At 40.4% G+C, this 17,693-nt stretch overlaps 1 protein-coding gene across 1 annotated transcript in view; it reads right to left on the bottom strand.

The window, feature by feature from the left end:
- LOC127584211 (glutamine--fructose-6-phosphate aminotransferase [isomerizing] 1-like) overlaps nucleotides 1–17,693 on the bottom strand; it is a 76,536-nt gene that overhangs the window by 52,275 nt on the left and 6,568 nt on the right. The window contains 4 exon segments of the mRNA XM_052040817.1: nucleotides 3,352–3,450; nucleotides 3,453–3,476; nucleotides 6,719–6,826; nucleotides 7,811–7,918. Coding sequence (XP_051896777.1) covers nucleotides 3,352–3,450; nucleotides 3,453–3,476; nucleotides 6,719–6,826; nucleotides 7,811–7,918 — 339 coding nt within the window.

Here is a 17,693-nt window from a genome sequence, read left to right as displayed (position 1 = left end):
GGACCCTCGTTATTTGTTACTTATATAAATGATTTGGATGCCAGTGCACAAGGCTTGATCAGTAAGTTTGCAGATGACACACAATTAGGTGTTGTTTGCTGATAGTAAAGAAAACCGTCATAGATTACGGTGAGATCTTGATCAGTTACGAAAGTGGGGCGAGGAATGGAAAATGGATTTCAATACCGGTAAGTGTGAGGTGATGCATTTTGGAAAGTCAAACCAGTGTAGGACGTGTACTATGAATAGTAGGACACTAGGGAGTGTAATGGAACAGAGGGACCTAGGAGTAGAAGTGCATAGCTCGTTGAAAGCAGCATCACAGGTAGACCAGGTGGTGAAAAAGCCATTTATCATGCAATTCAGGGCATTGATTATGGGAGATGGGACATTATGTTGCAATTGTATAAGACGTTGGTGAGGCCACACGTGAAGTACTGTGAACAGTTTTGGTCACCCCGTTATAGGAAAGACATGGTTAAACTGGAAAATGTACAGAAAAGATTTGCAAGAAACATTGCCAGGATTTAGGAGGGCCTGAGTTACATGGAGAGGTTGGCCAAGCTAGGTCTTTATTCCTTGAAGCAGAGGAGAATGAGGGGTGATCTTCTAGAGGTTTATAAAATCATGAGAGGCATAGATAAGATGGATGGTAGCAGTCTTTTCCCCAGGGTAGGGGACTCCAAACTAGGAGGCATAGATCAAGGATGAGAGGGAAAGATTTAAAAGGAACTTGAGGGGCAACATTTTCACACAGAGGGTGGTGAGTTTATAGAACAAACTGCCAGAGGAAGTGGTTTAGGCAAGTACCATTTAAGAAGCACTTCGATAGGTACATGCAGGGGCGGGGCTTAGAGGGATATGGGCCAAACGCAGGAAATTGGGAGTAGGTGGGTGGCACCGTGGTCAGCATGGACTGGTTGGGCTGAAGGGCCTGTATTGTTCTATGACTACAAAGGGCTGTAGATTCTGAAATCTGTTAAGTAAGGAAGTTGAAAAGTGGAAACAGATAAATGGAGGGATGATGGGGCAGAAGGAATCAGTGGGGAAGGGGATCGAAGACCCAGTGGGCTATGTGTGTAGGTGATAGGCAGATGGAACCAGGTAGGGCAGAGGAAAGACACTGGGTAAGGGGGGACTAGGGTGGGGGTTGGAAGAAGGGGGTGGTTGAGAGAACCTGAGTTGTCAGGAGAGAAAGGAAGAGAGGCAGTGTGGTTACCTGAAGCTGAGAAATTCACCATTCATATCATTGGGTTGTAGATTACTGAAGTGAAATATGAGGTACTGTTCTTCTAGCTTGTGTTTTTGGCATCACTCTGAAGGGCGAGGATAGATGAGTGGGTGTCGGAATGGGAAGGGGAGTTGAAAAGGCTTGCAACTGGGAGTTCAAGGTGGCCATTACCGACAGAGCGCAGGGTCGCCTAGTCTACGCCTGGTCTCACCGATATAGAGAAGGCCACATCATGGGCACCAGAGGTACTAGACACGGTTGGAGGAGGTTCATGTGAATCTTTGCCTCATCTGGAAGGGTCGTTTAGGTCCTTGGACGGTGGTGAGGGGGGGAGGTATAGCGACAGGTGTCATACCTATCGCCTGCATCTGCACTGTCTCCTATCCCTCCCCCCCAGGATTTCATCTGCACATCATCCCTCTCCTCACCTGGTTCCACCTATCACCTGCCAGTTCCTGCCTAACCCCCCTTCCGTCACCTCTTTATACTGGTTATCTCCCCTCTATACTTCTCAGTTCCGACGCAGGGTCTCAATCAAAAAGCATTGACTATCCCCCTGCCTCCACTGATGCTGCACACCTGCTGAATTCCGTTAGCTGTTTGCTTGTTGCTTCAGATGCCTGCATCTGCAGTCGCTCGTGTCTAGGAATTTAGGAAGCATTGGTTTCATGCAAAGCATTGTAAAAGGTTAGAATATTCTCCCAAACAATGCTGTGCATGCTAGCTCAAAGAACCGTTCAACTTGAGTCAGAGTTATAGAGCAATACAGCATAGATACAGGCCCTTCGGCCCAACAAGTCCATGCTGACTACAGTGCCCAACCCAGCTAGTCCCAATTTCCTGCGCTCAGCCCGTGTCCCTCCCTTCCACATACCTATCCAAGTGCTTCTTAAATGATACCATTGTACCTGCCTCAACCACTTCCTCTGGCAGCTCGTCCCATATACAAGCACTTTCTGCGTGAAAATGTTGCCCCTCAAGTCCCTTTTAAATCTTTCCCCTCTCACGCCAAATCTATGCCCCCAAGTTTTGAACTCCCCTGACCTGGGGAAAAGACTGTTACCATCCACCTTATCTATGCCTCTCATAATTTTAAACATTTCTACAAGGTCGCCCCTCATTCTCCGATGCTCCAAGGAATAAAGACCTAGCCTGGCCGATCTCTCCCTATAACTCAGGCCCTCTAGTCCTGGCAAGATCCTCGTAAATGTTTGCTTACCAAGACATGGAACCAAAGCTCATGGATGAAGTTACAATACAGATCAACCCCAGTCTTAAAAAAAAATGGTAGAACTAGCTAAAGGGGCAGAATAGTCTACTCCCTGTTCTACTGATCTTAATTTTTGCAGACAGCTGCAGGCTCCCATACGACTTGGCATAGCTTCTTGGATTTTCTTTTGTTTTAACACCAAATGGCAGGGTAAATGTTCTATGCAATTTGCCAATTATTGTCTTAAGTTGCTATCAACAACAAAGAGGCATTTTTATATGAACCAGAATGTATGATAATCTTGCCCACCAGCCATTACTTAAAGGGATTCCATTCAACTATGCTAATAATCAGTTAAATTACTTTGATAATTGGCATAATGCAGAGAAATTGCAGGGTCTCTGATTGTGTTTGAAAGAAACACCATCACAATGAAGCAAGGCTTCAGGAAAACAGCCATCATTACCACCTTTGCTGTGCGATAACAATGACAATAAATTTCCGCAGTTACCTACATCTTGAATAATTATAAACAAAGTTAGGCCTCTTCATTAGCTGAGCCTGAGGTGAAGAAAATTCACTGCATTCACACATATTTTTCAATATTGATATGGTTGAGGGAGTTGGACTTCTGCCACTACAACTTCTATTCAAGAGGTTTGCTTGGAGTTTTTAAATGGCCCAAAATACTGAGCAGAGAAAACTAAATTAGGAATAAATGATTTTAAGTCAAGTCAGGAATTATGTGAAATAAAAGAAAGTGCTTGATAAGAGTTTAGTCTTCTGTCAGAAAGATATCAGGGTAGAGAAACAAAAAAGTGGTAGGATAACTTTGAAAGCTATATAGAGACAAAGCTACAAGCTTTTAATATCCTCAAGGGGTTCACTAACTAATTCAGGTCAAACTTACCATTGTTCTTGTCAGAGCGCTGTGGATGACTGTTGACTGAGCTTGGGACACCGTGAGTTGCCCAACGTGTGTGTGCAATTCCAAGATGTACTTCAAATCAATGTCCAAATCTATGGACTCTTGCTCTGAAAAGAAACAGCCATTATGACAATCAAAACCTGAGATGTTCCATTTGCAAGAACAGGTTATTACATTAAACCAAGTGACAAATTTAAAAGATTCTATTCTGGCTAATGCAAGATGTGAAGGACATGAGCTTGGAATTGATGTAAACAATCTGATACATAGAAAACTCAAGAATAAACTGGCACACAAAAATGAATCGATTTCATTGATTATCAGCACAGCACAAGAGATTATGGGCTTCACTAAATTCAAGCTCTGGGCACCAATCCCAATGTTCTGCTCTGAGGTTTGTCGTAAATGAGACCAGTGTGGATTATTTCTTTCTGAGTAAAGCATTCAATATTTTCTGCCTTGAGTAGTTAGATTGTATCACATCCCTGCCTTGGCTACTTCAAGACATTGAGAGAACTATGTTAGTTTCACAGCAATTTTGTGCTTCCAGATTTCATACTGCTTCTCAGCACAAGATAATTTGCAATTCCATATGTTGTTACCATTTGAAAATTGGTATTTCAGATGTATAACCTTCACTGTCGCCACCTAGCATGATCCAAGCTTAATTATGACATTACATTTTTATTTATCAGATAAAAGTTAATAGTGTTGGAAAGACTAAGAGACAAGATGCCTGGAGATCCAAGAACATGAGATTTACACTGCGAAATGCCTGGACTGGAGAAGGAGACATTGCGAAACTGCTTTCATATCCTTCCAAGTAGGTAAGTGCAGAATTGAAAAAGCTGTCGAACTTACCACAAGCTTGTGAGAAAGGATATCAAACTGACCATCATCGAGACCCTTGGGAGAACAGGCCTACAGTCAACGCACAGGCATCCACAGGGTGCCCTGCCTGGGATATGTGCAGCACGTCTCAAGATTGTCTTCTCAAGGTCAAAGCAAGGACTATCCACAATATAAACAGAGTCCAAAGCTCTGACTAGGTCAAGGAAAGTCTCAAGAAATTCAACCTTCCTACTAAAACTGGAAAAAAACCCTACCCAAAAGTGCTCCGATAAACTGGGTCAAGGCTGATGTAATCCCCTCAGAGAGCTCAAGCTGAGGCCCAAACTGAGCCAGGAATTATGGTGTACTTCAACTTCCATCTGGAAAGTGGACCTATAGCCAGTGTGGAAAGGTTTACCAATCCTGTAATGGGCTCTTCTCTCCTATGCAACTGACAAGTACTGATGAGTAGCTTTGTCACATTGTTTATCAAATTGTGGGATTAACAGAAAAAGTTAACATTAAAACTGCATTCTCATGATTCATTCATGAATGCGAGGTATGTTGCTCAGCTCATCCAACCAGAATAAATTTTGCAATCCGCAATCATCTAATCCAAGAATGTCTGGAATGCCTGAGGCTTTGGTTTCCAGCAAATTGACTGGACAACCAACATAAATATTGACATCAGCTTGGATGAAGAAGATCAATGCGTCAATTGTCAAAATACTTAGAGAGAGAGAAGAATTACTGAGACATAGAGAAAAGGCTTAAGAGTGGGACAAATTCAATTGTTTTCTCTAAGTGTTCAGGCTGAATTGAATGGCCAAATGTCCTGTCACCTACAAATGCACAATTCTGTGAATGTTTCACACATCTGCTTAAACCAAGGATCCCTTGTTCGAATGCCTGAACTTACCCTGAAGCAGTACTGTGTTATCTTTACCATTCTGTTTTTATACAGGTGTACACTGCTGTAACAATCCCTCCTTTAAGACAAAATAGTTCCAGCTTTCCCAATGTTTGTATCTCATTCAATTGATTCAACATATTGGCTTTATAGCTTTTATTCAGAATGTCTCCCATGATTGATAAATTACCTCATATTGCTGACCAAAACCGTACACACTCAAGGTGAAGTTTGACCAGCTGATGTAGAACACTTTCTGATCAATAATAATCATTCTGACACTTTGAAAGAAAGGCCTGGAACCAATCTTTCTGCCTCCCTGCCTTCTTGCTGATGTTGCAGTAAGACTCAATTGAAAAACGGATGGGAAAGTAAATCTAAAATATTAAAAACTAAAATCTAAACTCAGCATTCAGATAAGGGTTATAAATGTCGACTTTGTTGTCTGCCATGTAATTTCCACATGAATCTTGCAGATATTATCTCCTCAGTTATGCTGCTTGCTGTGGTGTGCCCTAAATCAACTTGTGTACATCCTGTCCTGGTCTTCAGGAAATATTTAGGACCTGCTTTTATGAGAACCAAATTAATTTCGGCAATGAGATATTTAACATCTGAATTCTACGCCAAGTTGATCCTCACACACAACGCTACTTGCAGTTCTTGCATACCTTGTGCACGCTGCCTTCTTCCACGTGACTTTCACAAGGCTGTTAAGTTCACCCAAGATTCATTCATTTGACATCCAGACAATAATACTTTCCATTAGAGGGTCAGTAGCTAGTCATCAGGATAGGGAGCTTAGGACCGCTCCGCCATCAAATTTCTGAATGGCCCACGAACCCATGAATTCTACCTCGTTATTCCTCTTTTACACTATTTTATTTATGTATTTTTGATAACATAGTAATTTTTATGTCTCGCACTGTACTGCTGCCGCAAGACAAGTTTCATGATGTATGTCAGTGATTCTGAACTCATTCTCCTTAAATTAGGCACCATCATGGTTGCATACAGAGAAAAAAATATGAAGTGAGGGAGAGCAGACGGTGGGCCCAAGAGAGGGTAAGAGGAGAGAAGGAGAGAGAAAAAAGCACAAGAGAAATGAGGAAAAGAAAATATTGATGAAAGGAAGTTACTGAAAGCATTTGTATTTCTTTTCCGAATTTCACCGTTTCAGGAAACCACACTGTGCCAATGGACTAATACAGGAAACTGTTCTGCAAATTCTTCACATCAGACTAAATAGGTTATTGAAAATTCTTGTACAATGCAGTCCCACTCAATAATCTCTTTGGTTCAAATCAAATACATTAGATTATGCAACAGCTTAGCTGCATATGCAGGAGAGAATGATTGCCTGAATGAGTAATTTAATTTGCTATTTTTTGTAGGGATCCTGCCTCTCATCTGAGCTGATGACACCGAGGAATAGCAACTGACAATTGAATCGACAAAGCTTCACGTTTGTTTGTCATCAGAGGTATTTGGATTAATTCAGTGGCCGAGTAGATAGAACACATTCTTTGCCATTGCCCATTTCCTGCAGCTTAAACTACTGCATAGGGAGGCAATCAAACGCACTTCATTAGACAAAAAAATGCTTACTGTCAATTTCATCTTCCAGTGCTTTGACCTTCCCACTCTTCTTGATCAAGTGGATCTGACGCGCGTTATTTTCCCAGTTCTTGTCATTTCCGCCATCAATTCCAACACCTGGCATGAATAAAAATTCTCATCAGAGTGTGACAAAAGCTCAAGTCATCAATAAGTAAATGACAATTGAAACAAAAAGCAATCTGCTGGAGGAAATCAGCAGGTCAAGCAGCATCTGTGGCAGGAAGGGAATTATTGACATTTCGGGTCAAAACCCTGCATCAGGACATCTTAATTCCCTTCCTCCCACAGATGCTGCTCGACCTGCCGAGTTCTTCCAGCAGATTGTTTGTTGCTCCAGATTTCAGCATCTGCAGTCTGCGTCTCCAAATGACAATGGAAGTCTTTACAATCAGAGGAGGCTCCCCACCCCTTGATCTTTGCATCTTCCCCAATCTGCAGGATGCAAAGGATCAGGATTTCACAACCTCTTTGAGTAATTCGGTCCTGATGCAGGGTTTCAACCGGAAATGTCAACAATTCTTTTCCTCCCACAGATGCTGCTCGACTCGCTGAGTTCCTCTAGCAGATTGTTTCTCCAGATTCCAGCATCTGCAGTTTTCTTGCATCTCTATTTAACCACTACGTTTCACCACTCCTCCACTCGACTCCCTCACCACTGTTCCAACATTTCTATCAATCTTGGTTTCCAAGACCAAGATTACTGGAATAATCCTTCAATGACAAGGCCAGTTAATGTTTGTTGAAGCAGACAATCAAAGTCTTGGAATATTTCCTTCTATAAGATGGTGGGGTAGGGGAAGAGAGATTTACAAAAAAATCGAAACACAAAGCTTCAAGACTGCAAATATTCTTTTCCCTGATCTAATTGTTTGCAAACTTATCCTCAATTTATTCTTCTAATAATTTGAAAGTTCCATTAATCAAAATGATGGGACTCCCAGGGTGTACATGTACCATGCCAAAACCAGCAACAGTTTTATAGAGTCATATAGTGCTCCCATTAATTAAAGGGCAAGTGAAAGAGGATAAGGTCATGACTTCCTGTCCTCCCTAAGAGTGCATATAAAGATCTGTGCTTACCAGCAGAGTCGTATCCTCTGTATTCAAGACGCTGAAGTCCCTTGATGAGAGTTTCCAAGATCTCTCTTCTTGTGCGAGGTACATGATAGTTCAGGTAAGCAAAGATTCCTTTCAATAAAAGCACAAAGGAAATATTTCAAAATCCTGTCTCCCAAAGTTACTACTCAATATTGACAGCTGCAAGTATATATGTTAACTTCACTTGTGATTCATGGGCATCTAAGGTAAGAGCATTGCAAAGAATTACAGGCAGAAAGTCATGGAAAAAAAATCAAACAGTTAGAACTTAATGCACTGACCATAAATTTGATTTCATTGTCAGTGTGACACCATGTCCAGCCAATTTCCAGAAACAGGACAATGGGTTGAAAAAAAAACTTGCATTTAAGCAATACTTTCTTGCATGACTACTTCTAATGTAGTGAACTGCTTTTGAAAAGATATTCAGAATGCCAGCTGGAGAGGGATCCCTCAGGCCAAGTGATTTAAACCTACCCTTTGTGGAATAATGTGCCAGTCTTTTTCTCATACCCCCAAACAAACCCATCTAAAGAAAGCCAATTTCTCAGGTAGCTTGAAGCAGCCATTTATTGGTAATCACCACTACCATCTTTGACCTCTTCTCAATGTTGCCACTGCATTTGACACCAAGCAAACCAACCTCACGTTTTTTCAATGTAGTGTGTATTAGCATAACTGTGGTATTGATGTTAACCAGTTTTACTTCATACCATACTATAGTTACAATATCAACTCCTGAAACAGAAGTTATGCCTCATGCGAAGCCAGAATGAAGCAGCAAGACATTACCCAGCTATCTTCAGAGACAGATGTGGCTCTGACACCTTACTTGCACTACAAATTTAACGTTAGTATTTCCACACCCACACACACATAGTGCATCTGAAATAATGAAAGTTTTAAAATGCAACCAGAGGACTTGGATCATATAACAGGAATTCAGCCAAAGTCATTCACTGATGAACCAAATAGGATGTAACTGCTGTGAATATACCATTGGTATTCACTAGGAACTTTTCAGGTATGGTAGGTATAGAAAATTGGAACTGGAGGAGTTTGTGGCATTGAAAGAATTCCAGAGCCAATATAAGGCACAAGGAGGATTCTGTTTGGATGAAATGGTGATTAGTCTGCTTATTCCGTGTTCAGAAATCTCTCAAAAAGCTGTTTTATTGCTTGTCGACAATGACCTGAATTGTACTGCAGAAGGCTCAGCTGATTAGATGTATTTATAGAATATGTTACAGCACAGGACACAACGACATCTCTGTGCACCTCTGCACAAAGATGCTTTACAAAATAATTTTCTTTTTAAAGAAGTGAGATTTTTGTCCTTCCCAAATGAAGATGTTAGTTCTTTGGACAGTAACAAATGCCCTTTGGATACTTTACACATTAATATTAGACCCAGGGTAGCCAAATATCAAGACTATTCAACCATACAGTGTGGAACAGTTCAGTCCAATCTGATATCCACACAAAGTCACTGGCTGATTTTCGTTCCTTTAACCCTGTTAGAGACAGAAGTATGTAACTACAATGACTGCTCCACAAGACATTTCTTCTTCCCTAATACTTCAGCGATAATGCATGTGCAACAATCACCCACGCTACTGAGCCCTGCCCTTCAGGGGACGGAACTACTTGCGTGAACTACTGGGGAGATGCAGTAATTAATTCAGAAATGCTCTGCCATCAATGATATATTATAATTTGTGTTGCTCAGTACTGCCAATTACAGCATGACCTGGAACTTCACTCACAAGAGGAGGAGCTGGGCAAAGATTATTGATCCTAATATTCCACAAATGAGCATAAGTGGCCTCTACGACGTTAGTTGGTACTCACAGGCAAATCACTCTACAGTACATAACATTCATTGATCTGTTCTCTTCAAGTTTTTATTTATTCATTTGAAGGATGTGGATGTTACTGGCATTTATTGTCCATCCATAATTGCCAGTGAGCTGAGAATGCAGTTAAGAGTTAACCACATTATAGGTCTGGAATTACAATTAGGTCAAGCTGAGTATGGGTGGCAGATTTCTTCCTCTTAAGGGCATTAGTGAACCAGATGGATTTTTATGACAACCTGAAAGTTTCATGGTTGTCAATATTGAGCCTCATTTTCATCGAAAAATAAATTACCCAGTCCCACAATGGGACTCAAACTCAGGGCTTTGCATTAATGATCCATATCTCTGGCTGTTAACCTATTAATTTGACCAATATGCTATCATATCCCGACATTGTACATATTGTGTTGTATCAAAATTTAGGCTATGGATTGGCAGATAATGGTTATTCAGTCCTGTGGTGGACAGTGCTCAGAAGTACATTCATCTGCTCCTGGCCCAGCCCCAGTGCTCTGTATTTTTGAGATTCTCTGTGCTGCGTCTTCTTAAGGTTTAGCTTCTCACAATCTTCTTCCCATTCTCGTGCCACATCAAACCTCTCCCCTCAACCCCACTCCCATGGATCTGTGGAAGAGTGCGGAATGGCGTCAGTCTTACTTATTGAACATTACAGCACAGTACAGGCCCTTTGGCTCACGATGTTGTGCCGACATTTTATCCTGCTCTAATATCTATCTAACCCTTCCCTCCTACACAGCCCTCCATTTCTCGATCATTCATGTGTCTATCTAAGAGTCTCTTAAGCGTCCCTAATGTATCTGCCCCCACAACCTCTACAAGCAGTGCATTCCACGTACCCACCACTCTGTGTTTAAAAAAAAACTTACCCCTGACATCCCCCTTATATCTTCCTCCAATCACTTTAAAATTATGTCCCCTCATGTTAGCCATTGTCGCCCTGGGAAAAAGTCTCTGACTGTCCACTCAATCTATGCCTCTTATCATCTTGTACACCTCTATCAAGTCACCTCTCATCATCCTCCTCTCCAGAGAGAAAAGCCCTAGCTCGCTTAACCTATCCTCACAAGACATGCTCTCCAATCCAGGCAACATCCTGATAAATCTCCTCTGCACCCTCTCTAAAGCTTCCACATCCTTCCTGTAATGAAGCTTATTATCAAACAGAAAAGCTGTGGATTCTGACTCAGAGGTTGTGGAGTATTGCCGAGTTTTGTCATTGAAAATGTGGGCTTTGTATTAAAAATATTGAACATAATTAAAGAAATTGGCTAAATAATGCAAAACTTATGCCAGAAATTAAATAAGGGCTGAATACCAGATTTAGTAGTAGTTTAAAAAGCTCCCAGAGGCTCCGCAAGACAGTTGCGAGTAACAGCAATCCAAACCAAATACCAAACCCAGTTTAGATAAGACTACAATGGGCATTGCACAGATGCAGAATGATATAGCACAGAAACAGACCCTTCGGCCCCAACACATCCACGCCACCCATTATACTCATCTACACTAATTATGACATTTTCGGAACCTTTTTGTTTAGAAATTGGCTGCCATGTCTTTCAGACAATTACACTGCAAAGTAAGTCCATTAGAGCAACATCCAGAGGTTCTGAAAGGCACTGGCCATCACCTCTAGCATGTCTTATGATAGATCCACTTACATCCTGCCATTATGGCTGTAGAGACTTGAACAGATATCAAGAATTCTGTCTCATAAGCAAATTCTGCACACAACACATCAAACATATAATGATCAAACCAAACGTCTATGTCAGACATGAAAACCATTTGCAAGCATTCAGAAAGTTGTCTGTCTTGGTCCCACTTGCTAGGACAATAACATTAAAAGCTGCACTTGATTCACAGCTGCATTTTACCATAACTTACTTTAAACCAAGTGGAATGAATTTTCCACATGCTGCTCCGCTTTCTTGACTGATACTTTGTATAAGGTGTAGTTATAAAATGACAGGCAGAAGGAATTAGTAATTTGAGGCATGTAGAAATAGATAATCAGTATTGTTATTATCCAAGCCTTTTCCCACAGAACAACATCGCTGCATCTGTGCACTAACCTATCTTAGATCACTGCTGTGGTTGGCAGTGGGTGGAGATTGGGGCTTCCACCCCTTGCAACGTGGAGGTTATTGCAGAACACAACATTGCAGCAAACAATTTACTCGGTAAACTGTCTATTACATTGCAGAGGAAACAAATTACTTGATCTTACAACTTCTCTCAGGATCATTTCTCAATGAATGCAGAGTGGAGGATAGTTACATACAAATTATGCACAAGTAATCAATTGGTTGTGTTTAGCATGGTCACCATGGTTACAGGGAAATAGGCCAATCATCTCCATTTTCCACTGGTCAGAGCATCACCATATACAGCTATTACAGATGTGGAATGGTGGGTTTACTATATAAAAGAATAACTTTTACTTGGGCCAAACTGAATTTTCCTCTCGCCTCCCTGAGGTGTAATCCAGGAGCTCAGCTTTGGTTCCTGAATCAGCAAGTTGCTGTAATTCAAGTTCGGCTGCATGAAAGTTCACGTACACAACAAAAAATATGTACATTCAGGTATCAGTTTAATGAACAAAAATGCCCCAAGTCATTTCACATGAATGTTAACCAAACAAAAATTGATACTGAGCTACTGAAGGAGATACTGGGACAGATGACCAACAGCTTGGTCAAAGACATACATTTGCAGGTGTACCTTGAAAGGAGAATAGGGAGGTAGATAGATAAAGAGATTTAGCAAGGGAACTGAGCTTAGGGACTTTGCAGCAAATCACAACAGCTGATGTGGAGTGAGTAAAATCAGAGATGAGCAACAGCAGAGTAGAAAGATTGCAGAGGTCTTAGTAGTTTGTAAGATTGGTGGAGGTTACAGAAACTGGGAGGGACAAGTCAATGGAGAGGCCCATGAAAGGATTTGAAAATAAAATGAGATTTTTAAAATTGAACCATTGTAACAATGCTAATAGATAAATTGGACTTGGTTCAACCTATGATAGATCCAGCAGAGTTTTGGAGGAACTCACATTTATAGAGTGAAAGCTGGCTGCAGAGATAGTGGACTCACTGGTTGAAATTCTTCTTAACTCGCTAAACTCCAGAACATTGGATAACAGCCAATGTGACTCCCTTGTTCAAATAAGGAGAAAGCCAGAATGCAGGACACCACAGGCCCATTAGTTTAACAGCTGTTATTGGCAAAATGCTAGAGTCAATAATCAACGAGGAAATAGCAAATCATTTACGAAAGATGAATATGATCAAACCTAGTCAACGTGGATTTATGGAAGGTCAATTATGTTTGACAAATTTGCTCAAATTCTTTGTAATAGGGAGAGCTGATAGAGCGGGAGCCTGTAGATGTAGTGTTTTTAGATTTCCAAAAGGCATTTGACAAGGTACTCAAGTTAAAAACCCACTGTATCAGAGGAAGTGTGTTAGGATGGATTGAAAACTTGCTGTTTCATAGAAAACAGAAAGTGGGAATAAATGGGTCCTTTTCAGACTGGAAGGAGGTAACTCATGAGTATCACAGGGATCAATTCTTGGCCTGCAATTGTTCATTTTTTTTTACATTAATGACATGGAGTAAGGAGCAGTATGCGCGGTTTCCAAATTTGCCAACAATATGAAAATAGTTGGAAGGGTATATTGTGATAAAGATACTGTGATTCTGCAACAGAATAGAGATAGATTGAGTGAATGGGCAAAAGACTGGCAAATGGACTATAATGAGGCTAAGGGCAAGGTCATGCACTTTGGTAAGAGAAATCAAAAGGCAGATTATCATCTAAATGGAGAGAGACTGCAAGTGAGTGAAGTGCAGAGGGATCTAGGTGTTCTAGTGCATGATCACAAAAAGCTACCAGGCAAATAGTTAAGTATGATAATTTCTGGGATGACAGGGTTGTCCTACCAAGAGAGGATGAATAATTTGGGCCTGTATTCCTTGGAGTTTAGAACAATGAGAGGTGACCTTATTTAATCATACAAATCCTAAGGGGAATTGATCAGGTAGATGTTGGGATGTTTTCACTAGCGGGAGAGTCTCGTACGAGGGAAAATGACTACAAGGGGCCAATCATTTATAACTGAGGTATGGAGAAATTTCTTCTCACAGAAGATGGAGATTCTCTGCCTCGCGCGTGGTGGATCATTATAAGTATTTAAAGTGGAGGTGGATAAACATTTGATAGATCAAGGAATAGAAGGTATGGAGAAATGGCATAGAAGAGGAGTTGACGCCAGCATAGAACAGCCATGATCAGATTGAATGGCGGAGCACGCTTGAAGGGCCTGATGGTCTACACTTTCTCCTAGTTTCTTGTGTTGTGTTAAAGCAATGCAGAAAGGGGAGAAGTTCATGCTCTCAAATAACTAACCCCACCTTCAAATATTCATAGATACACAAAAAAAATTTAAAGAAATGAGGATTGTTTGCCTTAGCTCAGAGTTTAAGGTTAGAACTCATAGAGGTATTAAAAATTACAAGGAATTGTTGATCTAGCAAGGGAGTGGCAGGAGGGAGAAAAACTGGTTCTTGATGTGCGTCAGTAGCCGAAGTCATTGATTTAACTGTACAAACACTTGGTGGGAAAGTGATATTTTTCCTCACAGCACACCCCTTCCCCCCAAACAGTAATGCAACTCTTAAAAGTGTAATGGAAGCAGATTCCATACAACATTTCAAAAGGCAAGCACGCTTGCAATTAGAAAAAGCTCAACTGTGGTTTAAAAAAAATTGAACAACTCTTTTTAAAAGTCAGTGTTGGCTGCATCCAAGTTGCAACAACCACATATTGGGATTGGGGAATCAAGAATTAGAGGGCATCGACAGAGTGAAAGGGGAGAGATTTAATAGGAACCTGAGGGGCAACCTTTTCACCCAGAGAATGGTCTGTTTATGGATTGAGCTGCCAGAGGAAGAGGTTGAGGCAGGTGCATTAAAAACATTTAAAAGACACTTGGACAGGTACATCGGTAGGAAAGGTTTAGAGTATGGGCCAAACATGGGCAAATGGGACTAGCACAGATGGATGCCTTGGTCGGCATGGACCAGTTAGGCCGCAGGGTCCGTTTCTGTGCTGTACGACTCTATGCCTCTATATTAGAACATCGAACGGGGAATTGTTCTTAATCATTATTGACCTTCAATCTCAGGGAAAGGGCAGAATCTATGAAAATGTTGATTTATCTACAATGGTACAAGTACAGAAAAACGTTGTGCCGAGTTCATTTTTTCCTCAAAGTTCATGATTCCTCGAAGTTGCTGATGCCCTCCTTGGTTAGTCAACAGACAATAACTCTTATGTTCAGTTTTGTCACCCAAGGGACCTTGAATCACAGATGAGCTTCAATGAGCAACAACAGGTCACCTGACCACTCAGCAGCACCAAGAGAAGCATCATTTGTAATTCACTCCACACCCCTTTCATTCCTCAACCTGAAACAAAAGATGAAAATAGCTAAATTAAACTGCAGATGGAATCTGGGTCTTCTCAGATCCATAAACTGAACTTGTTGAGCCGTTCGAATTGTAGTTTTCCATATACCACCTTTGCCATGTGGTTTCATTAAAAGCTTGAGTACAATACAGCCAAGAAATATGCTTTTTGTCCCAACTACTCAACATTAACATTTAAACTTCACTCAAGACGACTCCATGAGCATAATCCTCCAATCCGTCCTATCATTTTGTCTTGCTTTCCCTAGAATGCAAATAACCTCAATTACTCCCTGTGGAAATAAATCCAGCAATCTGTGGGTCAAAAATTTTTGTCGAAGTTATTTGGTTTCTTGGCAACTCTCTTACATTGATGGTGTCCCCTACATTATCTCTATTGCATCACAATCTCACATCAAATTTAAACATCACCATTAGGTAAATCCACAACCTTATCGTGAAATGCACAACTTTGAATAATATGAATTACAATATGAAATATAATTAAAAAGTCCTCGTGTCAACATTCTGCCAAGAGGTGTGACATAACAATAAAATAACAAGTTGAATAAAAAGAGATAGAGAGCTTAATGATGAATGGGAAAATAAAAATTAGGTCCCATAATTATTAGGGCGGTTAAAGTGAAATGGAAGAATAGGTTAAGGAACCAGTCCATTAAGATGTGGTGGGCATTAAGGGGATCTTTCAAATACATAGATACATTCCAAAGAGAAAAGAAAATTTACCAGGGGAAATCACACCTACAGTCAACTAAAAAAGTCAAAGATGGTGTCAAAGCACAAAGATCACATCAAAACGTATAACTGTGCAGAGATAACATTCATGCATGCAATCAATCATGCAATGATGAGTGGCAGATTGGACAGAATATAAGCAAAAAGAATGAGTACCAAGATAGCTAGAAATATAAAAGCAGATAATAAGAGTTTCTACAAATATTTAAAAAATTAACAAATTAAGCAATGATCCAATAATCAATTGTCTCAGGAATTGATGGAAAATAAATAGAAAATTAATTAAAAAGGCATTTTGATTCAATCTTCACTACAGAGGATATAAGTAACTTCCCAAAAATAGTTGTAAATCAGTATTAGGGAGGAACAGGAAAATCACAATTCATCAGTGAAAGAGTACTGAGCAAATTATTGCAGCAATGGACCAACAACTCCCAGAGTTCTGATAAAAAATACTAAGGTCTTAAAAAGAAGCAGCCATGGCCATTAAGTTTCTCAAATTTGAGATTCACCGAAGGTTCCATTAGATTGGAAAATAGTAAACCTAACTCCTATATTCAAAAAGGGGAGGATACAAGAAACAACAGACTAGTTATGTCAAAATCTTGATAGGGAAAATATTGGAAGATATCATTAAAAATGTTATAGCAAGGCACCAAGGAAATTTCAAGATAACCAAGCAAAGTCAACATTGTATTGTTAAAAGGAAATCACATTTGACCAATTTATTGGAGTTCTTTAAAGATACGATGTGCTGTGGATAAAGGGAAAGTGTTTAATATACCACGGATAGGAAAGGTTTCGAGAAATATGGGCCAAATGCTGGCAAATAGGATGAGCTCAGGAAGGCTCTTTGGTCGGCATGGATAAGTTGAGCCAAATGGTCTGTGTCCATGCTGTATAACTCAATGATTATACTTAAATATCCAGTAGGCATCTTATAATGTTTAGTATCAAATGTTATTATGGAAAATAAAAGCTCAAGTAGTAGGAGGTAACATATAGTCATGGATAGAAGTGCTGGCCAAGAGGAAAGAGAGAATTGACAGACATAGTTGTCAAGTTGGAACAAGCCATGTACAAAGGGAATTGGTGATGACGCTTCAATTTTACAATTTATATAAATGACAGATGAAGGGGCAGATCTGCTGGGCATTTCCATCATTTTCCTATTTGTTTTAGGATTCAGCAACAGCTTTGAACTATATTTCACTACTTTTACATGTCCCTTCGTCCCTCTCTAATTACCCTCATTAATCTATAAACCAGATGGCTCCTAAATACTGGAATTACCCAGACAATTCTAACCAGAAAATACCACAGCTATTTCCTTTGTCTAACCTGTATCTTCACCACCACCTGCATCTTAAAGCTAGCTTGTTTTCTCAGCCTTGAGTTGTGATAAAGGATCTCTGATAGAAGAGAAACTCTTTCTCCTTCCACAGATGCCTGCTGAGTGGTTCCAGCAACTACAATAGGATATAGTGAGTGGGTGAAGATCTGGCACATGGAGATAATGTGGGAAATTGTCCATTTTGGCAGGAAATATTTTAAAAAATCCAAATAGTGAGAGATCGCAGAGCTCTGACATGCACAGGGATCTACTTGCCCTAATGTATCATGCACAAAAGTCGAGTGTCCAGGTACAGCAAATAATTAGGAAAGACAGAAGAATATCGTTGTTATTGCTACAGGAATTGAATACAAAGTAGGAAGGTTATGCTTCAATTATACAGGGCTTTGGGACACCATATCTAGAT

This window comes from Pristis pectinata, chromosome 29 (genome assembly GCF_009764475.1).
Source record: "Pristis pectinata isolate sPriPec2 chromosome 29, sPriPec2.1.pri, whole genome shotgun sequence".
Lineage (NCBI taxonomy): Eukaryota > Metazoa > Chordata > Chondrichthyes > Rhinopristiformes > Pristidae > Pristis > Pristis pectinata.
This window is presented reverse-complemented; position numbering and strand designations above follow the sequence as displayed.